This window comes from Plectropomus leopardus, chromosome 8 (genome assembly GCF_026936395.1).
Source record: "Plectropomus leopardus strain MGB_pleo_1.0 chromosome 8, ASM2693639v1, whole genome shotgun sequence".
NCBI lineage: Eukaryota > Metazoa > Chordata > Actinopteri > Perciformes > Serranidae > Plectropomus > Plectropomus leopardus.
The window spans coordinates 10,179,730-10,202,258 of record NC_142183.1 but is presented as its reverse complement, the minus strand read 5'-3'; the positions used below and the strand labels follow the sequence as shown (position 1 = coordinate 10,202,258).

Sequence of the window (22,529 nt, the reverse complement as noted above, 5' to 3'; positions counted from 1 at the left end):
TATAATCTACTTTAACAGATGCAGCTCAGGAGTTAGAGCCAGTCTTTTTGACTTTTTCAAACCACACATATTGAATGAGGCATTCAGAGGTGTAAAATCAACGAAACTCTGATTGTTTAACATTGTGGTAACAGCTGAAGTCAGTCAGAGTTTAAGTATCTTGCAGGAGGTTTCTCTATCTTCATATCATCATCGTGGTAACAGTTGCTGCAACAACTAGCCAGTGCTCGAAGAAAAGTTTTTTCAAGCTAACTCCGATTTGCTGTTGACATTTACAATCCTTTTTAATGATGTTGCATGGCTGTAAAATCACAACACATTTTCTACATGTGTGACACAGTGGCAGCCGGTTATTATTGCAAAAATGGATAAATTGAGTCAATAGAGCAGGCAAATTGGAAGTGCACCAGTTTTGCTTGCCATCATCAAAATTATGGTGACCTTGCAAAGCAGCCAAATGGAGTTGGCACCTTTCAGGCAGCAGCTAGCATTTACAAGCACGTGTCTAGTGTTTATTAACCACCAGACATTTTTCTTGGCAGTGTCGAAGGACCCTATGAAACAGTATGTGGACCCACTGGAAACTGAAACCTGCCACTGAAACAAACGCTCATGGAAATCCTGCATTTAGTGAGGAACTCATCTCAGCAGGGTGCCTCACCTTCTGAATGTTAGGGCGACCACTGTGTTCAAACACATTTTTGTGGATAATATTCCTCTGTTAGGCTTTATTTGGACTGCACACAGTTGAGGGGAGAGCAGAGCAGAATGTAAAGCAGAGGAGAGAAAATGTCAGCAGGAGAAACCACAGAGATGTGAGAGGAGAGCTGAGAAGAGCAGAGGGAGAGGAAGGGGAGATGCAAAGAGGAAGTGCAAAAATCACCCATTTCCTTCTTGTCCATCATCAATTAATTCATCCGTTACAGCCTGGACCCTCCGTATGCGAACACACACTTACTTCTTTGTCACTACGTTCAACGTGTGTATGAATCTGACATGAAACAGGTGATCCCAGTGTGTGGTCTAAAAGTTAAAGCTGCTTTGTCATTGTATAATTGAACTGGTAGCAACTGCATTAAGAGGTGGACATGGTGGCAGTTAAATTTCAAACTGTCATTTTCCTGTATTGTTCCTCCCAGCTTCAAAAATCTAGTTTTGGTGGCAGATGATTTAGTTGTGGCATGTTGTCACAATTAATGTGTGGGGAAACCCTGTAGAAGTAATCAATGTGACCAAAAACCATAGATGCACAAAGAGAACTGGATACAGCATCAGAAGCAGGCTCCCGTTCATTCCTATGAAGGCTGCTTGAAGCCCTGAAAGCTCAATTCAAGCGGTATAAAATTATGTCGACCGAGCAGCTAACTTTAGCGCTCTGCTAACTTGAATGGGAATAAAATGATTTATTTGTTGAACTTTTGGCGGCAAATCGTAAATGCAATTCCTGCTGACAAGCTAACAAATCAAGCAAAAAACAAAACATTCTTGGTGTAAAAGGTAATACTGTGAAACCTTTAATTAGGATTCATTTTTCTTTTTTCTTTTTTTTAACATGAGCTAGGATGACAATAAATGTGTCCTACAAGGAAAAGGCTGCAAAACAGATGAAAACACAGAAACCACCAGTGGACTTTGGTCTCTCTTGGGATTTGTTGATAATAATAAAATTAGAAAATGTTGCCTCTCCAGGGATGTCCAGGGATGTCGGGTACTATTGCAGCAGAGAACGAGACCATAATTTAGAGGGGTCAGCAGTGTGTGAGTTTGGATCAACATTAGCTCATACCAGCTTGTTTCTATCGTTTGGTCCTCGCTTGTTAACAATAAGGAGGATCTATAAATTGTTGTGCTCCTGTCTTCTGTCCAAAATAGCTTTTAATCCCAGTTTGCTTCAGTGACATTGCCGTAAATAGTTGTTGTTCGACTGTTTTCAAATTTGGTAATAGTCAACGTGCCTGTGTAATTAAGGCATACTAATAATACATTGATGGTTAGAGGTGATGTTGATGTGCAATGCAGGCCTCGTCTTTTTGTGTACAGTTGCTTCCTCTTTTTCAGAGTACCAAGTAATACAAAAACAGAGTAATACGTACAGGGCAATGACTCATTTTTACACAGTTAAGGGTACAGGCATTTATTCTATACTGGACTATTTAATATAAGACTTTTTTGATAATTATAAACATAAACAACAAGAAGCTTTTTTCTTTCAGGTTGTCCTTCTGTTTTACCTAGACAGATACCGTTTTTGTGAATGCAGTATTTCAAAAATGCTTTGAGGCATTTTCCTAAAATATGGCACAAACGTCCATTTGAACTCAAAAATGAACTAATTAGAATTTGTAGGTCAGGGGTCAAATGTCAAGATCACTAAATTCAGTTTAATATCTGTGTCCATCTGCATCAGCATAGTGTAAGTAGCAAGAGCAACGAAACAAACTGGAATAATCTATAGAAACAAAGCTCAGTGTGTGTTAAGTGGAAATTTGAAGTGACAAAAATCACAAGTTTTACCGTGAGCCATTTTTTTCCACCATCCATCAATTTCTCGTAGGTTTACTGTTTGGAAAATACCCTTTCTTGAAAGAGCTGTTTCATTTAAACTTACAGGGTTTTGTTCCCTTCCTGCTTCGTTCTGTCTATTCCAACAGCCAAAGCTTTAACAAGGAAAAAAGCCTCGGTCTCCCACTTGAACCCTGTAAAACAGGACTGTGCTATAACATGGATTAATGTTAAGTGCCTTGCCCAAGGGCAGAACGATGGTATTTCCTGAAGGAGTGGAGAGCGTTAGTCATTCACCTGTCCTTTCTCCAAATTTTCCTCTGCTTCTAACAAGCCAGCATCTATTAAAGCTGAGTCGATATCCACAAAGGAAGATGTGACTCTAACCTTTAAGTCTGACGGTGGTCGGCACTTATACTCCTGGTCTTGAGTTTTAAGCAGACACTAATTTCCTCCCTAAAAGTCCCAGCAGCCCGGTGAACATTTCTTTTACCCCTTGCACAGTGCCCTTTGGAGGTCCCCATGCTGGCTGAATAAAATGTGCCCTCTGCCTGTTTTCTTTTTTCTCACTGCATCTGGTTCCCATCCTGCTTCCTGAGGTTTAGATTAAACCATCGTGAGTTTCCAGCTGCCAGAGAGCCTGTTCCAGTGGCTGTAACTCTGAATGGATGAACCAGAGATGGAGAGGGGAAGTGACAAAGAGAAACAGAGAGTGTGATGGAGAGATTTGGGGGTATGCAGGGTTCAAAAGAGAGCTAGATAAAGCAAAAATACAAAGAGATGAAGCAGAGGTCTTTCCGTGTCGCATGTCAGCTGCAGCCGGTTCACGATGAGGTCTCACATAATTGGCAGCATGCAGCTAACAATCATTTCTGTTTCTCCAATAGACAAAGAAAGCACAAGAATTGACTTGGCCACTCATATTTTGAACTTTTAACTGCTGAATAGATTCTTCAATATTTATACTGTATCCTATTACTGCAGAAAAAAAAACTACCTACGTAGATTGGAAGAGAAGCTGAGTTCTCCTTTGCTCTGTCCAACAACTGATTCATCTTGAGGCCTTTAAATCACTGACAGAGTCGGTGCTGTTGACATTTCTCTTTTGGATAATCCAAAGCGCAAACAAAAACATTGTAGAAATATTTCATATGTCATAACTCCTTTCCACATGTTGTTAACTAATATTTCATATTAAAAATGTGGTGCTTATTTGGGCTGGTTATTGGTACACAAGACATTTAAGATATCGACCAAAATAAAGTAGTAGTATCAAACAATACCTAAGTTAGATCCTTTTTGGTCTGGGGGTCTGATCTCAGACCATCAGCAAACTTCCTGTTGCTGCCACCTCTGGAGCCGCTCTGGAAATTGTTATGTTAGGGAGATGTGTTTTTAGTAGCTGTTGAATTATTTTTGCCTGTATCAGAGAAAGGATAGCTCTAATGTGAGAAGCAGAGAGAAGGGGGAAGACATGCAGCAAAAGGCCACAGGTTGGCACACAGCAATACTGAAATGGCTCAATTTAAGGTTGTTAAAGTTGTCAATAAATGGTAACGTTAAACATGTGACGCTAACAGTTAGCCCTGTCATTGTGTGTGTGCAGCTGGGTGGACTCTCACAGCTGTTCGGTGTGTAGCTCACATTCCCGCAGCAGCAGCTACAACCATACAGCCTGTGATGAGTGTGTGGTGAAGTTGAGCCTGGTGTATACAATGAAGTTGGCAGTTCAGTGTGCAGAGACGCCACCATAACATTAGAAAGTATATCTTTAATACACTACCACTCTATTCACATTATGAAGTAGTACTGGATTGGTATCTGTATAACTTTAAGTGTGCTGGTATTGATAGTGGCATTGCAAGTTTTTAAATGTTTCCCAGCCCTGGTGCTTGTTGTATGTCTGATTTTGACTCTATGGTTCATGTCTGAGCAGTCAATAACTCAGTGTAAGCTGGGAGCTGTTGGGAGACATGTTGACAACCTCTGCAGTAATGTGACACAGGAGCACTGTATATGTCTCGAGGAACATGCAAAAATGAATATAGATTTATTGCATAAATAAATAAAACTGGAGAACAGATGCAAGCAGCAGAGCCGCTGCAGATTCAGATGTTACAGCTGGTCTCTCTCCTTACTTTGACTGTTTCAGCTCTGCTACTGACATCTGTTGGAATCAGCCAGTAACTTTGTGTTCAGAGCTGACGAGTGCAAACTCCAAACTTTATTAATAACACCACAGTGTGTTTCTTTTACTTGTATAAATGTGGAACTTATTAAAATTTAAGTCTAGGTTTTTTGAAGTTTGGCTAAAGATTTTTTTCATTATCAGTTAACTTACAGATTATTTGTGTTTAATTATTTCATTTATTTAAATCTACAAGATAAAAAAAAACAACTGCATTTTTTTTTAGATAAGACCGGTAAATTTCTGTGAAAAAAAACTATCAAATTTATGAGGAAAAACTTGAATATTCTCTGAGATTAAAGTCCCAAATTTATTTTAAAAAAAAGTTGTGACATCGCTTTTGTAGCCAAAAAAAGAGACTTTAAAGCTGGAAATATTCTGTTTTTTTTTTTTTCGGAATATCATCCCGTCTTGAGACTTTTTAAATTTCTTTTTACCTAAAATGGCTCTAACGCACCATCGTTCTCACTTACACCTGCAGCAGCTATAAAAACAACTTTAACAGAGATTGAGTTCAGCGTTTGGTGCTCGCTTTGTTAAGAACAAGCTGTCTGTGATTACAGGTATTACAAAGAAAACTTGAGGTTAGACATGATCAAGACACAAACTTCACCTTTCCACAGTTTATTTCCTTTTAAAATAATTCATACAAATGCATACAGTCACAAACATATCTTTGTGAGGTTGTCAGTTTTGACCAAAAATAATGATATTTACTGTAGAATATAGAATATGTATACTGTATATTGCTACGCCTACTACTTTACCATAAAGGGGACCACGGTAGGCAACAGTGGACTGTGTGTTACTACCAGGGATGGAATTTCAAGGAGCACCTCCAAACTTTGAAAGCTAGTCTGTTGTTTTAACTTGTGGCACCTGTCGGTTTGAATCAGGAATGCTTGCAGTTCATATCAGGAAGTATTAGCGAAGAGTTTCTCCCTCACACAACGACAGGAAGTGAGCAGAGATTAGCAGTAAAATTCAAACTATTACAGCATTTTGGGGTGATATTTAAATGTCAGGTGCAGTACCCTTTATATTCTGAGAACTCTGAAATGCTTACCGATGGCTGTGAAATTTCCATCCCTGATTGCTACTCTTACTACCTCACCATGAAGAAGACCAGGTAGGCAACAGTGAACTGTTTTTACTACTCAGCTGCTGGTAGAAGGGGGATCCAAAAAGCACCGTCACGTAGCTGCTAACATCAACATCAGCTGGAATGAGCTATAAATATTCCAGATAGAAAAGAGTGTTGGATATTATTCTGTTGACATAACAACATTAGCATCTTGTTGACACTTTGGGAATGGAACCAGTAAATGTGTGGATTACTGCATCGGTTTGCAAGCTTAGATTTGACATTTCTAAGCATTTTTCCACATAGTGCTTCGTTGTGTTTTTAGATGGCAGTCTTTGTAATGATGCCTTGTGGAGAGCCACCACCCCTCCTCCCAGTGCTGTTTTTTTTAGACACAGATACAACCAAGTCACATTGACACAGGCAGGCAGAACACCATATGTACACATAGACACAGAGGCCACAGAGGGCGGCTGAACGGTATACTCAGGAAGGACCCAGCATGAAATGTTAAAGGGATACTAGATTGGAGAAATCAGTACGTTCTGACATGCTATCATGAAACGTCTTTGTTGAAAGTTGATCAAACTGACAAGCTCTAGAGTATTTGGGAGCGGATGAGAAATATGAACATTTGATTTGACCCTACTTCAACAACACAACTGTTCCTCATCAATTAGAAACCATCAAGTGTCCTGGTTAGCTGGATGTGACATCTGTACAAGTGAGTTTGTTGATGCAGTTTTTCACAAGTCTGTTGCTGGATTTGTCAGATCTATCGCACGAAGCAACACACTAGCCCTTTTTACACAGACTGCGCCGCTGCAAAGTCCCTTCTTTGTTCCATCTTTATATTTTTACACAGAGCGAAACAACAGAGGCATCATACCGCTGCAGTGTCTGATTTTAGACCGCATGCCAGCATCACAGAGCAAGGCTTGAGAGGCATGATGATTAACACAATAGCCTTGGCCTCTAGTGTGACAATGTGTGTGTGGAATTTCGCCAAAAGCAACCTGTCACCAAAAGCCACCTTTAGCGATGGCATCAGCTGAGAATGAGCCCGTACAGAGCTGGTCGCATTGTTATTAAACGCTGCTGGATGGCTGGACAGCACCGGCTGCAGCAGTCTAATTCACAGACAGGCGACACCTCTTGAGAACGTGGCCAGACAGAACTGGTCACATCTGCATGATACACCACAGAACGACGTCAGGTCTAAATGCTGCCGGTAACGACGTAATATAAGAAGTGTGAGGGCGCCCGTAGGGTGGGTTGGGCGGATGGAGGACCGATCCCACAAACAAGGGACTTTCATGCGGGGGTCCAGTGTTCAGTTCCCCTCTGAATGTGATGGGTTTCTTTTTACACCCTAACATGTGCCTTCTCTCTCTAATCCTAACCATCCATGCCAGCATGTGTGTGTGTTGACCTTTTGGCGTTGGTCACCATGTGCTTTTGTTGTCTAAACATAAACATGTGCAGCCTAAGCCCACCATGTGCTTGTGTTGGCATCACGGTAGAGCCATTCTGAATTGTAATTAGAAGACACAGACGGATACCTGGAGAGTAATATAGATGCACGTAACAGATGCGGAAGTCCACTTAAAAGCAGCAACATGTGACAACTTGGGATGAGAACGTGTTGCATGTAACGGCGCTTTATAAACAACAACAATGGAATAACTTGGCCATAATTATTTACTGTCTCTGTTATATGGCAGCTGATCTCATCTCGTCCTCTAAAAACGTCAAAACGTCACAACTGTCCTGCCCATGATCTGGTCCTGCCAGCTGTTCCTTTTACATAGACCTCAATTATAGGGCTGTACTACCCGTATTATGTCAGTCAAATCAGATTTTGTTGTTTAATATGAATATTCGTCAATTTGGTTTTGTCCATAAAAAATTTTAACGTTCGGGCAGGGTTCAGCAGGACGTTCAGTTTGACGGCTGCATTCACGTAACATAGCAAACAAACTAACGGCACTAAGGATGGATTTCTCTCCAACTGATGATCCGAATCTCCGATTTCCAATGGGCAGCCCTACTTGATTCTGTCCACCACCTTTGTTGTTGGCTCAATGGCGAGACAAATTTTCGCGGTTGACCCTTGTATACAGAACGGCGCGATATTCCAGCCTTGAACAGGCAGTGTAAAAAGGGCTACTGACTCACCGTTTGTAAACCTCGGTGTGCTGAGCTGTTCACGCTCCATGGATAGGACAGTCATTATGTGTAATATTGGAAGTACTGGATCATTAGACTTGAACACGAACCTTTTATGAGACTATTTCTCAAACTGTGAGCTGCTACAAACTCTCAGTGCATTGCTTTGTCCACAACCTGCCAAACTAATCAACCTCTATATTTTGTGAGGCGTCCTGGCCAAGCATACCATTGCGCCACCTCCTTACAGCCTTTACTCCCGCAACCCACTCGATTTGGGTCAAACATTTACACAAGTCCCAAGAGCAAAATCACATGCCCCTTAAACATAAACAAACAAAAGCAAACATTAGATCAACTTTAGCTCTTGTTAAAGTTATTTTTATCTAATGTAGCAGGACACAAAAAGGCAAGCAGGTAGAAAAACAAAAGCACTAAGTGGCATAAAAAGGAATCTTTAAAACAAATTTAAAAATAATATACCAACTGCGGAAACTTAATTTCCTGAGATGGTGTGCAAAAAGCTGCCTCTTTTTTGGGGGAAGGGAAGGGTTGGGGGTTTGTTAATTTGGGGACACGTGAAACAAAAACAGATATTGTATTCTCAAACCAGTTTGGCTACATCCAGAGATCCACTTGTTTAAGACTGGAATACAAATATCTTTTTGCTGTAAATCTAAAAACTGTACACAGACAGGTTACATTCATTTCATAACCTACTACTTTTGCTTGTACATCAAACTAAGGAAAGGACACAGAAAAAGAGAGATAGACATGAAACCCGCTCCGCTAACTTTGGACACACTACAGTCTAAGACAGCAGAATTTGATTGAGTATTTTTTCTTCCCAGATCAACATAGTTATTAATTTTTAACTTCTGGCAGGAACTCGACTAAACTGTAGTTGTTAGGTGAAGATCATTTGTAGATCTTTGCAGTCTTTCTCAGGACTTGTGGTTGGAGCAGAAGACAACTGTCTTACTCTTTGTTTAGAGCATCTGGCAGCTATCCACTCCTCTTCATCATCCTCTTCTTCTTTGGAGTGTGAACTGGCTGTTGGGAACCAATTGGCCAGAGAGTTGTGAATCGATTGTTATTGGGACCTCAATCTGTCCATCTGACACTCTGTGAACCTCTCTGATAACGACTCGTCACTGGGGAACTCCTCCTTTCCTTCAACCTCCTCCGATCACCAAACAACACAGGAGAGAGTGTGTGTACGTGGCTACAGTTGGTCATTCGGATGCTGCTCTCTGTCGCCCTCTGGTGGCTTGACTGTGTTTTGTCCAGGGGACGGGGCATGAGGAGGGTGTGTGACAGCAGGCGGGAGGGTGTGTGTGATGGGCACAGCACTGGGCACGATGCCCTCGACGGGTGGCGGGAGGCCGCCAGCTGGCAAGCTAACCACTCCTGGGGGATACCTGGAGAGCAGAGAGGGGGAGAGAAAACTGAGTCTTCCAACTGCAGCTTAAACTGTAATTAGAAATACGTGCAGATTGATTTTTAACATTTATCATCTTTTAAATCACTTAAAATGTATCTGTTCAAAAGAGCATCACACTTTATTTTAACTTGTCGTATTTGATTTCTTCTTTTTTTTTTTTTTAATTGTTGGTAAGCATCTGTCGCCTTTGTTTTTGCGATGTGTCCCGCACCGTTGGCCCTCATCATCGGCCCCTAACAGCTTTTATTTGGCCAATTCGGCATGATGGATCGGTGTTGAAGACAGCAGAGCCTGTCAGTGAATGAAATCACTCTCATTGGCTTTTCTACTCAGTGTACGTGAAGAGAAACAAAGAGCAAAAAAATGTCTGAAATCAAGGAGTGTGATAAAAACAAACTTGTTTTTTTTTGGCAGGTAATGTTTTTAGCCATTGAACACTTTAGCAGAAACTGTTTATGACTGTGTTATTGTTAGCTAGCGCACTCAAATAATCTTTTTTATCTTTAAGCAATAGCTGCGTTCTTGTATTAATCTAATTGTTTGAGTTAATATACCTCAGTGCAATCTTCAGGGCAGTTTGTCGCCATCTTTGCTTGTCTGCTTCATTGGTGGTATTTATTTGTATTGTTGGGGCTGTTTCTTTGTTTTTCATGAAATTCCCTTATTTTATTTGCTTAGCTGCTGCATTGTTTTAAATCGGGTATCAACCATGTAAAGCGCTCTGAACTTTGTTTAAAAAAGCACTTTATAAATGAAATTTATTATTTATAGCTAATCCCTCACACTGCTCTTGTCAGTTTTTACTGGTTTTTCTAACGTTTCGAGGGATGTTTCAGTCCCTCTGGGACTACAACATTAATCTTTAATAGATGGTCTTTTCAAGAATTAAGTGATTCAATTCCAAAAAAACGGTGACACTGTTTCAAACTTAAATATGAACAGAATGCAATAATTTGTAAATATTTTTCAAGCTATATTAAATTGAATACTGTACAGAGACAAGATTTTCACTGTTCAGACTGATAAAGATTATTATTTTTGTAAATATACACAAAACACATACACACACACACACAAGACAGTAGTTTATCAGTTTAAACATTTAATGACATTTAATAACTTGTCTCTCTGCCGTATTTGGTTGAATATAGGTCAAAAAGATTTTCAAATCATTGCATTCAGTTTTTATTCATATTTACACAGCGTCCCAACTTTTCAGAACTGGGGTTGTACTTTCCGACACATCTTCATCAGGGACACTTGGATGTGCTCCCTTTAAACATTTAGAGCCAAAAAGCTACCTCTACCGAGCAATTTGGTGACGTGGTACTGTAGCACACTTTTGTATAGCACCTCCATAAAGTATGGGGACATTTTATTTAATAATCAAAATCAAAGCAGCAGAGGCTAATAAACTCTGACATTTAATCCCAAATATAGGTCAAGCTTCAAAAATGCTCAATCATACACTTTCCATATTGCAGCTCAATAGTCTTTTCATAAAGACTGTTAATATTTAGTAAATGTCAACGTATTTAAAACTTTAAGCTCCCTGTTTGCATGACAGGGTTTTTATTAGAAAGTTGTTGTCACCAAGCCAATATAGAGAGCTGGTTTCCATCATATTTTGTATAGTGCCTTATTGTACTTTGTGTAATAGTGGTGGAAAGAGAAGCACAGTCTATTTTGGCAGGAAAGATAGATTGATTTATGCTGCACCACTTTATCCCTAGTTTAAAAATAACAACTGAAATTAAGGCCTGCAAAATTACTCTGTTCATTGTCGATTAATTTGATGTGTTTTCTCAGTCAATCAGTTGATTGTATAAATTATTAAATCTTAGAAAGTAATGAAAAGTGGCCATCACACAGTACTGGAGCTCAAAGTGACATTTTCAGATTTTCCTTTCACTATCATGTACTATACATGAAACTGTAGACATACACATAATCAACTTTTTAAAAATGACAATCAGTTATCACAAGTAAAGGTGCAGGAATAAGTCTTAAAATTAGGAAATAAGTCAGAATTTTAAGTCAGAGTCAATCTTTTTTTTGTTAGACATCTGAAATAAGCTCTGTGGTTAACAGCTTAATAGACTTTGTTTTGTTCTAAGACATGAAATATGTAAATGGGCTTTGAAGAACATTTTTTTGTCATAGTTTTCGTAAACAAAATTGACATTGGGTTAGCGGGGAAATAGCTCTAGGTACACAAGAAAAACCAAAACAAAGTTTTAAATCTTTACGGAAACGTTTAGTTTTGTCTTTAAGTTTACAAGGTTTAAATTGGCAGTCACAGCTGGATTGATATTTGTCTTGACGTCTCATATTATTATTCTTATATACCAACTACCAAAATAGCATACAGTATTAGTGAAGGTGATTAGTGCTTATTTTCTGCAATAATCCAGAATCCTGTGAAAACACCATGGTCTTTTTTTTCAAGGGAACGCAAACCACTGAATTGACAAATTGTTTCAGCTGTATTGACATTTCAACACGGTTTCTGTGGTTACAACAAACAAAGGACCAGCAGTGAATCGAGCTTGGTATTTTCATTAGGATCAGTCAAATTTTTGCCCTGATCAGCCCTCAAACAGGCCCTTCAGCTCAGCTGCAGACTGACTGACTGACACTGATGTGTAGTAGCTGTGCTGATCTCTGCTGATCTCTGCGGTTGGTTGTTGCTGACAACATTAATCTGATGAATACATAATAACCTGACTGAGATCAGAGACACAGACTGATGCGCTTTAACACGTTGTAATTGTAACACAGCAGTAACATGCTCTGTTTTTCAGTGATTACATTTAGAAAACAATCTGCTATCATTAAATTTCTGACATTTCACATCACTTAACAAGGTTTTAGGGGGAAAATAATCAAACTGCACTGACCACTACAGGATTCTGCATCCTGATAATTGTTACCTATACGCCCCGTTGAGCTCGGGGTGGACGGTAGCTGGGTCAACTCCTGCCCAGTGGTTGTTCTGGGAGAGGAACTCCTTATTCACACAGTTCTTCAGACTATCTGGGATACGACCTAAAACACAGAAAAAGAGAGAAAAATGAAGTGAAAGACATCAAATGAATAATCCATTGTTCTACAATTCACACTTGGGATCTTGTTAGTGTTACTGTGCTACATTTCCAAGCAGGTGTGATTTTGTTAACCCAGTTTCAACAGAGACGCAGACGTCAGACGAGATTAAACAGCGAATGGTAAAAGAGTGAACCATCAGGGGAACAACAAGAGGAGGACATGAGAAAGAAAGAAGAAAAGGAGGAGAGACAGACTTTAAATTGACTTTAAATCTTTTTGCGCTAAAGGAATAGAAAGGATAGTTTATGCTTTTGTGTGTGTGTGTGTGTGTGTGTGTGTGTTACCTGTAATAGCCCTTCGGATCTCCCGAGCTGCCTCCTCTCTCATCTCCAGCGAAGCCTGTTCGCTGTACCAGGCAGCGTGTGGGGTGCAGATCAGATTGGGAGCGTCCTTCAGCGGGCCCTGACTGAAACTGACACAAACACAGTGTCACCACAGTGTTAACACAGTTACCGTTGCAAACATGATTTGATTTAGTCTTGGCTGATTTCTAGGTTATTTTTTGCAAATTGGATAATGCAAGAAAAACATGACAAAACACAGTTTTCCAGATCTGTAAATGAAATATCTTCAGATTGTTTGATTTATGTCGCCAACAGTCCCAAACACAGAGGTATTCAATTAACAGGGAACAGAAAACAAACAAAAACACATACTTTTAAAAGAGAAGGAACCACTGCATGTTTACTTGATATTACTTAAGCAGTTAAGCGAGCAATATAACTTTCTGCTAATTAACTAATTGATTTATTATATAACCAGTTTTGTGTTTAAGCATGCCATTATTTATAACTATTAGGTCACTAATTCATATTTTCTTGAGCTGCAAAATATAAATTTGTGAAGGGTTTCTTGTCAGATATATTTGTTGTTGTGTTGTCAGGATACTGAAACTTTGAACTTTGATATAATTCCTTGAAAAATATTGATATTCTATACCATTTTTGTAACTATGAGGAGAGGAATTGTAGGTCTAAAACTTTAAGATTTTTATTAAAACGTAAATTTAACAAGACTTTTGCTGGTTAGTAGCAGAGACCAACAGAATGACTCTAGTAAACATTAACACTCAGAGAGAGCGATGAAGTGCAGCTGGCAGCGGCGTATATCGATACTGCAGAAAAGATTATTGAAACCATTTCAAATATTTAGAATCAATATGTGTCTATAAATCTGTATTTTTACAACAGTTTCCTTTTTCTTCTGCAGATGAATATGCAAAACTGAATGTATGCACTAATATATTAATTGAGAAAAATGTGCTTCATTTTATATTTCCTAAAAACTGGATTTAAATTCTATCCTGTATATTATATAACATAATATGTTATGCTCTGTCGCTGCTGATGGATACAACAGATAATAACATTAATTTGTATGTGATAAACAAAAAAACTTATCAGTGAGTGTTTTACCTGAAAGGCTCTGTCTCATGAACATCCAGAGCAGCTCCACGTATCCTCCCCTCCTTCAGGGCCTGAGCCAGGGCCTTCTCATCCACCAGACCCCCTCTGGCCGTGTTCACCAGGAACGCCCCCTGACGCATCTTTAACATATACATATAAAGTGAGTGTTTGTCGTTTTTAGTAAATTACAATTATTAATATATTAACAGTTCTCTCCATTAGCTAAGTGTGTTTTAAAGTTATGATAAAACAAATTTGCACAAAAAAAAACAAAACAAATGTACACTCAAAAGTAAAAACACGTCGAAAGTTCTTGTCCTACAAATCTTGTTTTTTGTGCTCTCGGAACATTTTATTGATCCACGTAGAGACAATTTCTTTTTACGGCCATCCTCCATCAAGGTCAGAAATACTTTAACGTGTAGCATGTTTCTTGAGGTGAAAATTGGCTTTAATCTGAAGGACAAACAGATATATATTCCTGAGTGTATCAGTCATCTTATGCAGAGCACGCAGTAGAGAACCTCATCCATCTGTATGTAGGTAGCAGGCTTCCCTGAGTATTCACTTCTTTAATATTTATAGTCATAGGTCGCAGCAGTCGATGTAGGTATAAATATATATGTGTGTGTGTGTGTATTTGTGCTCAGTCAGAAGTGTGTATGTGTGTGTGTGTGTGTGTGTGTGTGTGTGTGTGTTGTCGTCCCTCCACCTGTTTGATGGTGAAGTCGTTGATCAGGTGGTGGTTGTGTTCGTTGAGGCTGCAGTGCAGAGAGACACAGTCGGAGTGGAAGAGCAGGTCCTGAGGAGAGATGCAAAAAAAAAAAGATGAATCTAAATCCTGTTTGTACTTACATACGTACTTTCATACAGCCGATTACTGCGCGCACTTCATGTTATAATACAGGTTAAAGATTTTATGCAAACCAAATCAGTTTTGCATTGTTGTCACTTGACTAAGTATCTTTATAACAAATACAAGTGGTATAGTATATTTTTTTGTTTTATTCCAGACATTATCACATTTATTGTAAATGCACACAAGAGGGCGTCACTCCTTTGCCACATGCAGAACGCACAGCAGCATAAAGCCTTTGTCATGGTCGACGGTGCAGAAAACAGTGTGTTGTGTGCAAAGAGAAAAGGCAGGCAAATGGATTTTATTTGTCCAGTAAAAAGAAGATTAGTCTGAATTGGTTCAGATCCCGGCAAAGTGCCAGAAGTGAGCAGGTTTTAGCTGAGTATCAGAGGGTGACGTGATGCGGAGAAGCTTAAATATTTAGAGATGGATAACATTGATTTTAAAAGGCTACTTTGCTTATTTACTTATTGTGTTATTATTTGTGGGGTGTTTGCAGTCTACAAAGGTGCATCAATGAGTCTGTGGTGGATTTCATTTGGAAATCAACAAAAGCAGCTGCACCCAAAACTACAGTTTAATCACTTCACAACCAAAAACTATGTTTTACCAGAAACATGGACAGTTATAAAGCAGCAACCGACAATGTGAAAAGAGTCGGAAAAGACTAAAGTTGAAGGAGCTGACAGGATATTTCGCTGGAGTTGTGCCTTGTATGACTTCATGTGAGGAATAAAAGATTAATTGCTCTAATTATCTATGAGTGATGAATTTCATCGTTTTTTTTAATTTGCATTCAAGCCACCATCTCCCTGTTAAGGATCATTTAATATTATAGTTTTGAGGCACTTTGTAAAGTCAGTTTCAACATGAGCGCTATGAATGAATGATTCATCATCCGTCTGACGTTTACAAGTAATAATGATTGAGATTTAACTGTGATGACGGTTTGCAGAAATGTGATGAATTAGTGTTACGGATGCTAAAAATATCCACAGCAGTGTGTACGTCTACATCCGTCCATTCACAGCTGTCTGTGGAAGAGGAAATGAGGCTTGTGCGCCCAGTGCTACAATAATGTATGAAACAGAATCAGTGCGTCTTTATATATTTGACAAAAAGGATGCACATTTTTGTCTTTGGGTGTGCACAAAATTGTGAATCTATGCTGAGCTCTATGCATCTGGCCCCTGGACTTACATCCCTACACAAAACACACAGCCCACTTTTGTCCAGTTCTGTCTTTATGGCAAAAAAAAATATATAGATGTTGCAGTATCCTAAATATCACCATTTTTAATCAAAATGGACAGCCTGAATTATGTTTAGGAAATAAACTGTGGAAATGATCTCATAGTTCTTCTGTTAGTTGTAGCAGTAAAAATAAAACAAAAACAACCTTTTAGTTTATATGAATAAAACACACAAAGCACTGGACATGGTTGGAGGGTTGCTGATTCCTCTCAAAATGTCCTCACTCACATCTGTGTGCGTGTGCGTGTGTGTGTGTGTGTGTGTGTGTGTGTGTGTGTGTGTGTGTTACCTGTAGTGTGGTGACCCTCTGTAGTCCCAGGGATCTTTCTACGCCGTCAGCCAAATACGGGTCATAGAAGATCACATTGAAGCCGAAGGCCTTGGCTCGCAGAGCGACAGCCTGACCCACTCGACCTACAAACACACGAACACACACAGACAGGGAAGTCCACACACATTAATACACAGACAGGAGCATTTAGAAAATAGATATTTTACACCTGAATACACACTGTATTCCATATTGACAAGAAAAACAAAACTTTTGGGTGTTTAATATTCCTGTTTTAGACGTTTGTGGCGGCTCACGTTTGTTCATTATTACTGGAAAAACCTCCAGACTGTACAGGGAAGAGATTTGCATTCTGCTCCTGGTTAATCCGCTTATATTTTATTGGCATTAGCTCCATAGGAAGCCAATTTAGCTGAGCTAAGGACAAAAATGAAAATGGAAAAGAGAGAAAAATCCTTTGATTAAAAACTTCAGTCTGACCCCCCTCTATCAAACAAAAAGAAAAGAATAAAAACCTCTGGAGCCGTGCTAGCAGCACTGTCAGTCAGTCCACCACCTTAGTGTAGACTGAAATATCTGAACTGTGGCTTGACTTGAAATTCATGTTTCCTAAAAGATGAATCCTAATGATTTCGGTGATCCCCTGAGTTTAACTCTAACACCACCAGCAGGTTCACATTCTCACATTCTCTCTCAGGGAGAATTCAGTATCTTTGGTGACCTGAATTTTTCTGTAGTACCACCTGCAGGTCAAGGATCCAATATCAATATATTTTATTTACTTTATTTTTTTAAACAAATCTGTATATATATCTGTGAATTTGTTGGCATTTTAATGTTGCCTTTTTGCATAAAGCTCTTCTGTGCCTACACAGAGCCAGGCGATAGACTCTTCATCTTATTTTTACAGTATGCTGGCAGGTCTCGACACAGAGGCATCAGACAGCTCAACAGATCCCCAAAAATGAAGGCAAAACATTTAGATCGCCCCCTGGTGTCTGGCTGCAGTATAGGTCATAAACCCCTGCCCCCTCCATTTCAGTGGATGGCACATGGGCCAAACTGTAAGTCAAAGCACACATCAAAATAGTTTTTTACAGAGCTGGTTTCTTTCATTTTAGGTAGCTCTAATCACGCTGGTGATTGTTTAAGTGTTCAATTTTCAGTTTTTTTTGGTTTTAATTTGTTATTTGATGCTATAAAATGGGGATTTGATGTCATGATTGACAGCTGTGTGTGTCAGCCTGTGTGCTTGTGATCGATGGCATTGCTTGAAATTGGGTTGGATGGATGAATAGGCAGGAACTCGATATAGTGGCTCCACCTCTTGATTGCTACTGTGCAGACTCTGGCTCCAAATGACATCATCAGTGCAAGGTGGCGCCCCGAAACAGGGATGTTTTGGCTCAATTTTTGTAGAATGAGAGGAAGTGGAGAAGTGTAGTCCATCTTTGTATACTGTCACTAGTTGCTACTCACCAAGTCCTATAAGTCCCAGTGTCTCTCCTCTGATCCTCGCGGCTCCTGACGCCACCTCACGGATCTGCTCCACGCTCTGAACCCGCGTTCCCTCCCGGAGCGCCTGGCGTGAGTAAAACTCAATTATTACATGCAGATATCGCACGGACAGCAAAAACAATACAGTTCAACAAAGTCCAGTTATATTTCATGATATCTGCACTTAATGACCAGTGTCTAAGTCCTTTTAGATAATTAAATAATTATTACTGATAACTGATTTGAGGAACAAATCATTTACTGTACCTTCTACATCTTACATCAACGTCTTTCAAATACAGCCACATTCTAAAGAAAATGACACGTTTCAATTTTGCTTATTTGTCAGTAGACAATTATTAATAATCGTCGAAGCTAAAATTGTGATAACTGAATGTACACCTCCAGCCAACACATCAGACTTATTTCATTTAAATCTAATTAATCTCAGTCCCTTTTATGAGCCCCACGAGGACACAAACCTGGTGCAGCCAGGTGGTGCGTCGGTACAAGGTGAGGATGTGACACAGCGTGGAGTCCGCCGTCTCCTCCACTGAGGCTGCTGGCATATTACACACAGCTATGCCTGTTGGACCAGAGAGCAGATAAGGATTAGTAATAGCTTTTTGGGGCCGTTTGATGAAGTTTGGTAAAAAGCTATTTTGGTGAAGAAGCGCAGAGTTGAGGTGCGGCATCAGCAATTTTCTTTGCAAACACGACTGGCAACTTTCAAATTGCAGAGCCGCTCGGTGGAAGAAGATGGGGCACGTTAGTAAAGCTCTTGCTGTTGCAGTTTTAATAGAAAGATTTTCTCACTTTACTTTTTTAATACAAATATTACTGACTTGTTGCAAACCTGGCAAAACCTAGCAGAAATAAAAACTTTTTGGGGGAAGATTTGTCAAATTAACTGTTGAGTGGTGGAACGTAACTACACATACTTTTTGCTCAAACACTGTACTTAGAGGAAAAAGTTGATGTTTTTCAACCTGTACCATATTTCCCATGTTTTTGTTTCTAAGTTACTAAAGAGCAACAATTTTTAAATTGGTCCAGTATCGAGCAAAAGTGCTGCAGCTAGCAGCTTAAAAACAGGCTGCAATGTTAACACTTCATGTTCCACCGTCAAAGCAAAGCCACTAAAAATGCTTGTTTTTGTCACTGACAGACTCAGACTGTTATTATAAATGTCTGACAACATGATGTAAAAGGACCCGATGGAGAAATACATTGTTTTTGTTGATCTTAACCAAGTCTTGCTCAATAAGAGGTCTAAAGGCACGCCAGTCGAGGTGTTGCAGGAAGACGATTACAAACAGACCAGATTGTGTGAAAGGTACAGAATAAAGTTGTCTCTGTAGGGATCATTTCTGTTATGTTTTCAGACACTTGTAATAAAAATCTGAGCCTGTCGGTGGCAAAAAACAGCACTTTTAGTGGACGTAGATTAACAGCACAATATTTCCCCCCAAAGGATTCCCCTCTTTTGTGGTAAACACTCGCTCAGTTTGGGAATAATTTGAAACATTGGTGTTGCAGTTAGTCACCTGGACAAAAAACATGGGAGTATACCAAAGTTTCCATTTAAGTACAATTTTCAGGTACTAGTATTTTTTTTTAATATTTCCATTTTAAGATCCATGGAATTTTGTAGCCAAATATTGCACTTTTTACTTTTAATCCACAGTAAATTAGGGTTTATTATAAAGGATTTAGCCACAAACTAGTTCTAGTATATAAAGTATCTGACATTTGCTCCACCTTTACCAGCTGCAGCATTGGTAATGACACACATTAATGCATCACTACGTATAATTCAGTGATATGATTTATATATATATATATATATATATATATATATATATATATATATATATATATATATATATATATATATATATATATATATTCTAAAATGGGAAATTCTGCATAATGAGAACTTTTACTTTTGGTACTTCAAGGTTATCTTGATGTCAGTCAGAGTCTTTTCATACTGTGGTAAACTTGTGGTAAACTGTGTTTTTGGTTTTAGCTTCTTTAATGAAATCAAAACAGCTTATCCATGCAATCATAACGGTTAAAATATAAGTTTTGTTTGTTTTGTTTGTCACTGAAGGAAAATTTCTCACTAATGACATCAGCGATGGCTCCTTTCGGTTTAGCTGTGCCAGTTAGCCAGCCCAGCGTGAACTCTCAGCTTGGCTCTGAAACAAATAAATAGCTGGCAGCTTGCTGTGAAAAGGTATCGTCAGTAGCTCTGGAGTTAAATTGTGAGTAATTGAAAGTTATGTGTGGCTGAACATGAACTGTGATTTTAGCTACCTGGAGCTACTTTGCCTGTTTATATACATATAATTATGGAAGGAAAAAAATGACAGGACATACTTGCTTTTCTCTAAAATAGTTCCAAACAAAAACACGGCAACAATTTCTACATATATTAATACTGGTCCCCTATCTTACTTAAAGGGACAGTCCGACCCAAAATCCCAGATGCATATTTTTCGTTTTACCTTTAGTGATATTTATTAATCCAAATTTCCGGCTGGACCGCAGCATGAAATTTGGATCACCTCATCAGTTTGTTTTAGGAACAGCTATGTCTGTATGACACAAGCCTTACATTAATTTAGGCTAGACGTTATTTATTAATACGTGTTAGAGTGTCAGAACAAACAGCTATGAGGAGGACGCTATTAATGTTTACATCTTATACTGTCACGAGTACGAGCCTCTCGTCTGTGAGTAGATGCACACTTCCTTCTGCGCAGTTTGAGGGTGTAGTTCGGTAGAAAGAAAATAGTTCCTAAATGAAACTGCTCACATAAAAAGGTCTGTGGATGATGTTGAGTAACCAGGTCATGATTGCTGAAGAGACATTTCTGTTGAGTTGTTTAAATGTTTTCTTTTTGTTTGTTTGTTTTGTTTTGGGGGTTTTTGGCACAAGCAGAGTGCCTTCTAGTTTCATTATATTGGAGAGAAGGCAGACATCTGTACAGCCGATACCTCCAACACTCTGCAGCTCACACCAAAACAATCTAGATCAATAAATAGCGCTACAGGTTAGAGGAAAAATATGTAATTTTGATTTGTGGGTGAGCGTTCCCTTTAACCCACTGAGCAACAGATGTCATTGAAATATTGTCTCCAAGCTTTAGCCCTGTTATAAACCAGGATTTAATGACTACATGTATCCTGATTTTAGATCACATTTTAAAATAATTAAATATATTTTAAAAACCTGTAAATAATTAACAAAAGTACTGCAGACTCTCGTGTTTACAATATAAATGTTTATATTTTGTCATATACACAAATTCTGTTTACTCTTTCATCTAGGCTACGACTAGACGTCTGCTGAACTTTTACTTTTCAACCTTGAATAACCAAAATTTAAACATCTAGAGGGTGATTTTTTAAAAAGTCTTCTCAGTGTTAACTTGCTCAGTGGGAACCATGAAGGCTGAAGCGTAAACATGAGGCACTGGAAGCAAACAGATAGATGGATGAGTGTTGGTGTTAATGGATGATGTTTAACACATAAAGAGTGTTAATGATATTGACATTGTAACAGCTGCTCATGACCAGTATAGACTCAGCTCCTGTGTTTGTTTGTGTGCGTGTGTGTGTGTGTGTGTGTGTGTGTGTGTGTGTGTGTGCTCACCCAGCTCCCCAGCAGATTTGATGTCGATGTTGTCATAGCCGCTGCCGATGCGGACGATGATGCGCAGGGCTTTAAACTTTTCCAGGTCTTCTCTCATCAGAGTGATGGTGTGGTACATCAGAGCTCCTACAGCTTCGTTCAGCACCTGTAGACACACACACACACGCACACAAGCCCTTTTTAACAGAGATCACGATGTAGGGCTGCTACAAAGTGTCGCCTTTGCATTTTTAAAGAGAACTTAACAACAGCCTCAGCATGCTGCTCCAGCGTCTGACTTTAGACAGTATGCCGGCATCCCGGAAGCAAAAGAGGCATGGATGAAGTGTGTCGCTGGATTTGTAGATCTTTAGCATGAAGTAGCACACTGGGCCTTTCCACAAACACAGACTGCGCTATAGGGCCACCGTGAAGTTCCCTTCTTTTTGCTTCCTTTGCATTTATACACAGAACCAAACAACGGCCGCATCATGCTGCTCCAGTGTGTGATTTTTGACAGCATGCCGGCATCGCAGAAGCAAAAGAGGTGTTACAGGCATGACATTTAACACAACAGCGATGGCTTCTAGTATGACGTATAGCATACACAACGACATAATGTGGTGCTAACAATAATTTACCATCACTGTTATTTGTCTGCTGATTGTCCTCTGCTTTGAGGGTACATTTCATTGGTTTCTTCTTTGTATTAGCTGCTATGCTAACAGCTGCCTTTTAAATCTCCCACTGTGGGTCACACACATAACACGTCGTCACATCCGTGCCGCCCATGAAGATGTCTTTCCTGCTCACACAGACCTCATTACAAATATCTCTGTTTCCAGCTCAGAGGTGAGACGACTCCGTCCTCCCTTTCCGTGGTCGGACGTTATATACGTAACAGTAAGGTGGCGTAACGGTGTGATATTCCTGCCTTGAACAGGCAGTGTAAAAGGGACAAAACTGAGTTATTTAAATCATAGATAGTTATCAACATGTGAAGTATCTAAATCTGTAGCTTTACTTAACCTTTGTGGTTACACACCTGGAGAAATCTTAGTGTGTTTGTTTGCAGAATAGCAG

The 22,529-nt window shown here is 39.3% G+C and overlaps 1 protein-coding gene across 3 annotated transcripts in view; it reads right to left on the bottom strand.

Moving 5' to 3' along the window:
* Positions 1-5,298: 5,298 nt before the first annotated feature.
* ctbp1 (C-terminal binding protein 1) overlaps positions 5,299-22,529 on the bottom strand; it is a 45,789-nt gene continuing 28,558 nt past the window's right edge. For 2 of the 3 annotated variants that reach the window (XM_088080850.1, XM_042492970.2), the window contains exons 3-11: positions 21,468-21,612; positions 18,286-18,389; positions 17,786-17,888; positions 16,304-16,428; positions 14,614-14,703; positions 13,911-14,041; positions 12,780-12,907; positions 12,321-12,435; positions 5,299-9,364 (exon numbers count right to left, since the gene is read on the bottom strand). In XM_088080850.1, coding sequence (XP_087936976.1) covers positions 9,169-9,364; positions 12,321-12,435; positions 12,780-12,907; positions 13,911-14,041; positions 14,614-14,703; positions 16,304-16,428; positions 17,786-17,888; positions 18,286-18,389; positions 21,468-21,612 — 1,137 coding nt within the window. In that variant the 3' untranslated portion in view covers positions 5,299-9,168. Of the gene's footprint in view, positions 9,365-12,287; positions 12,436-12,779; positions 12,908-13,910; positions 14,042-14,613; positions 14,704-16,303; positions 16,429-17,785; positions 17,889-18,285; positions 18,390-21,467; positions 21,613-22,529 lie in introns of all 3 variants that reach the window. The other variant, XM_088080851.1, reaches the window with a different exon arrangement.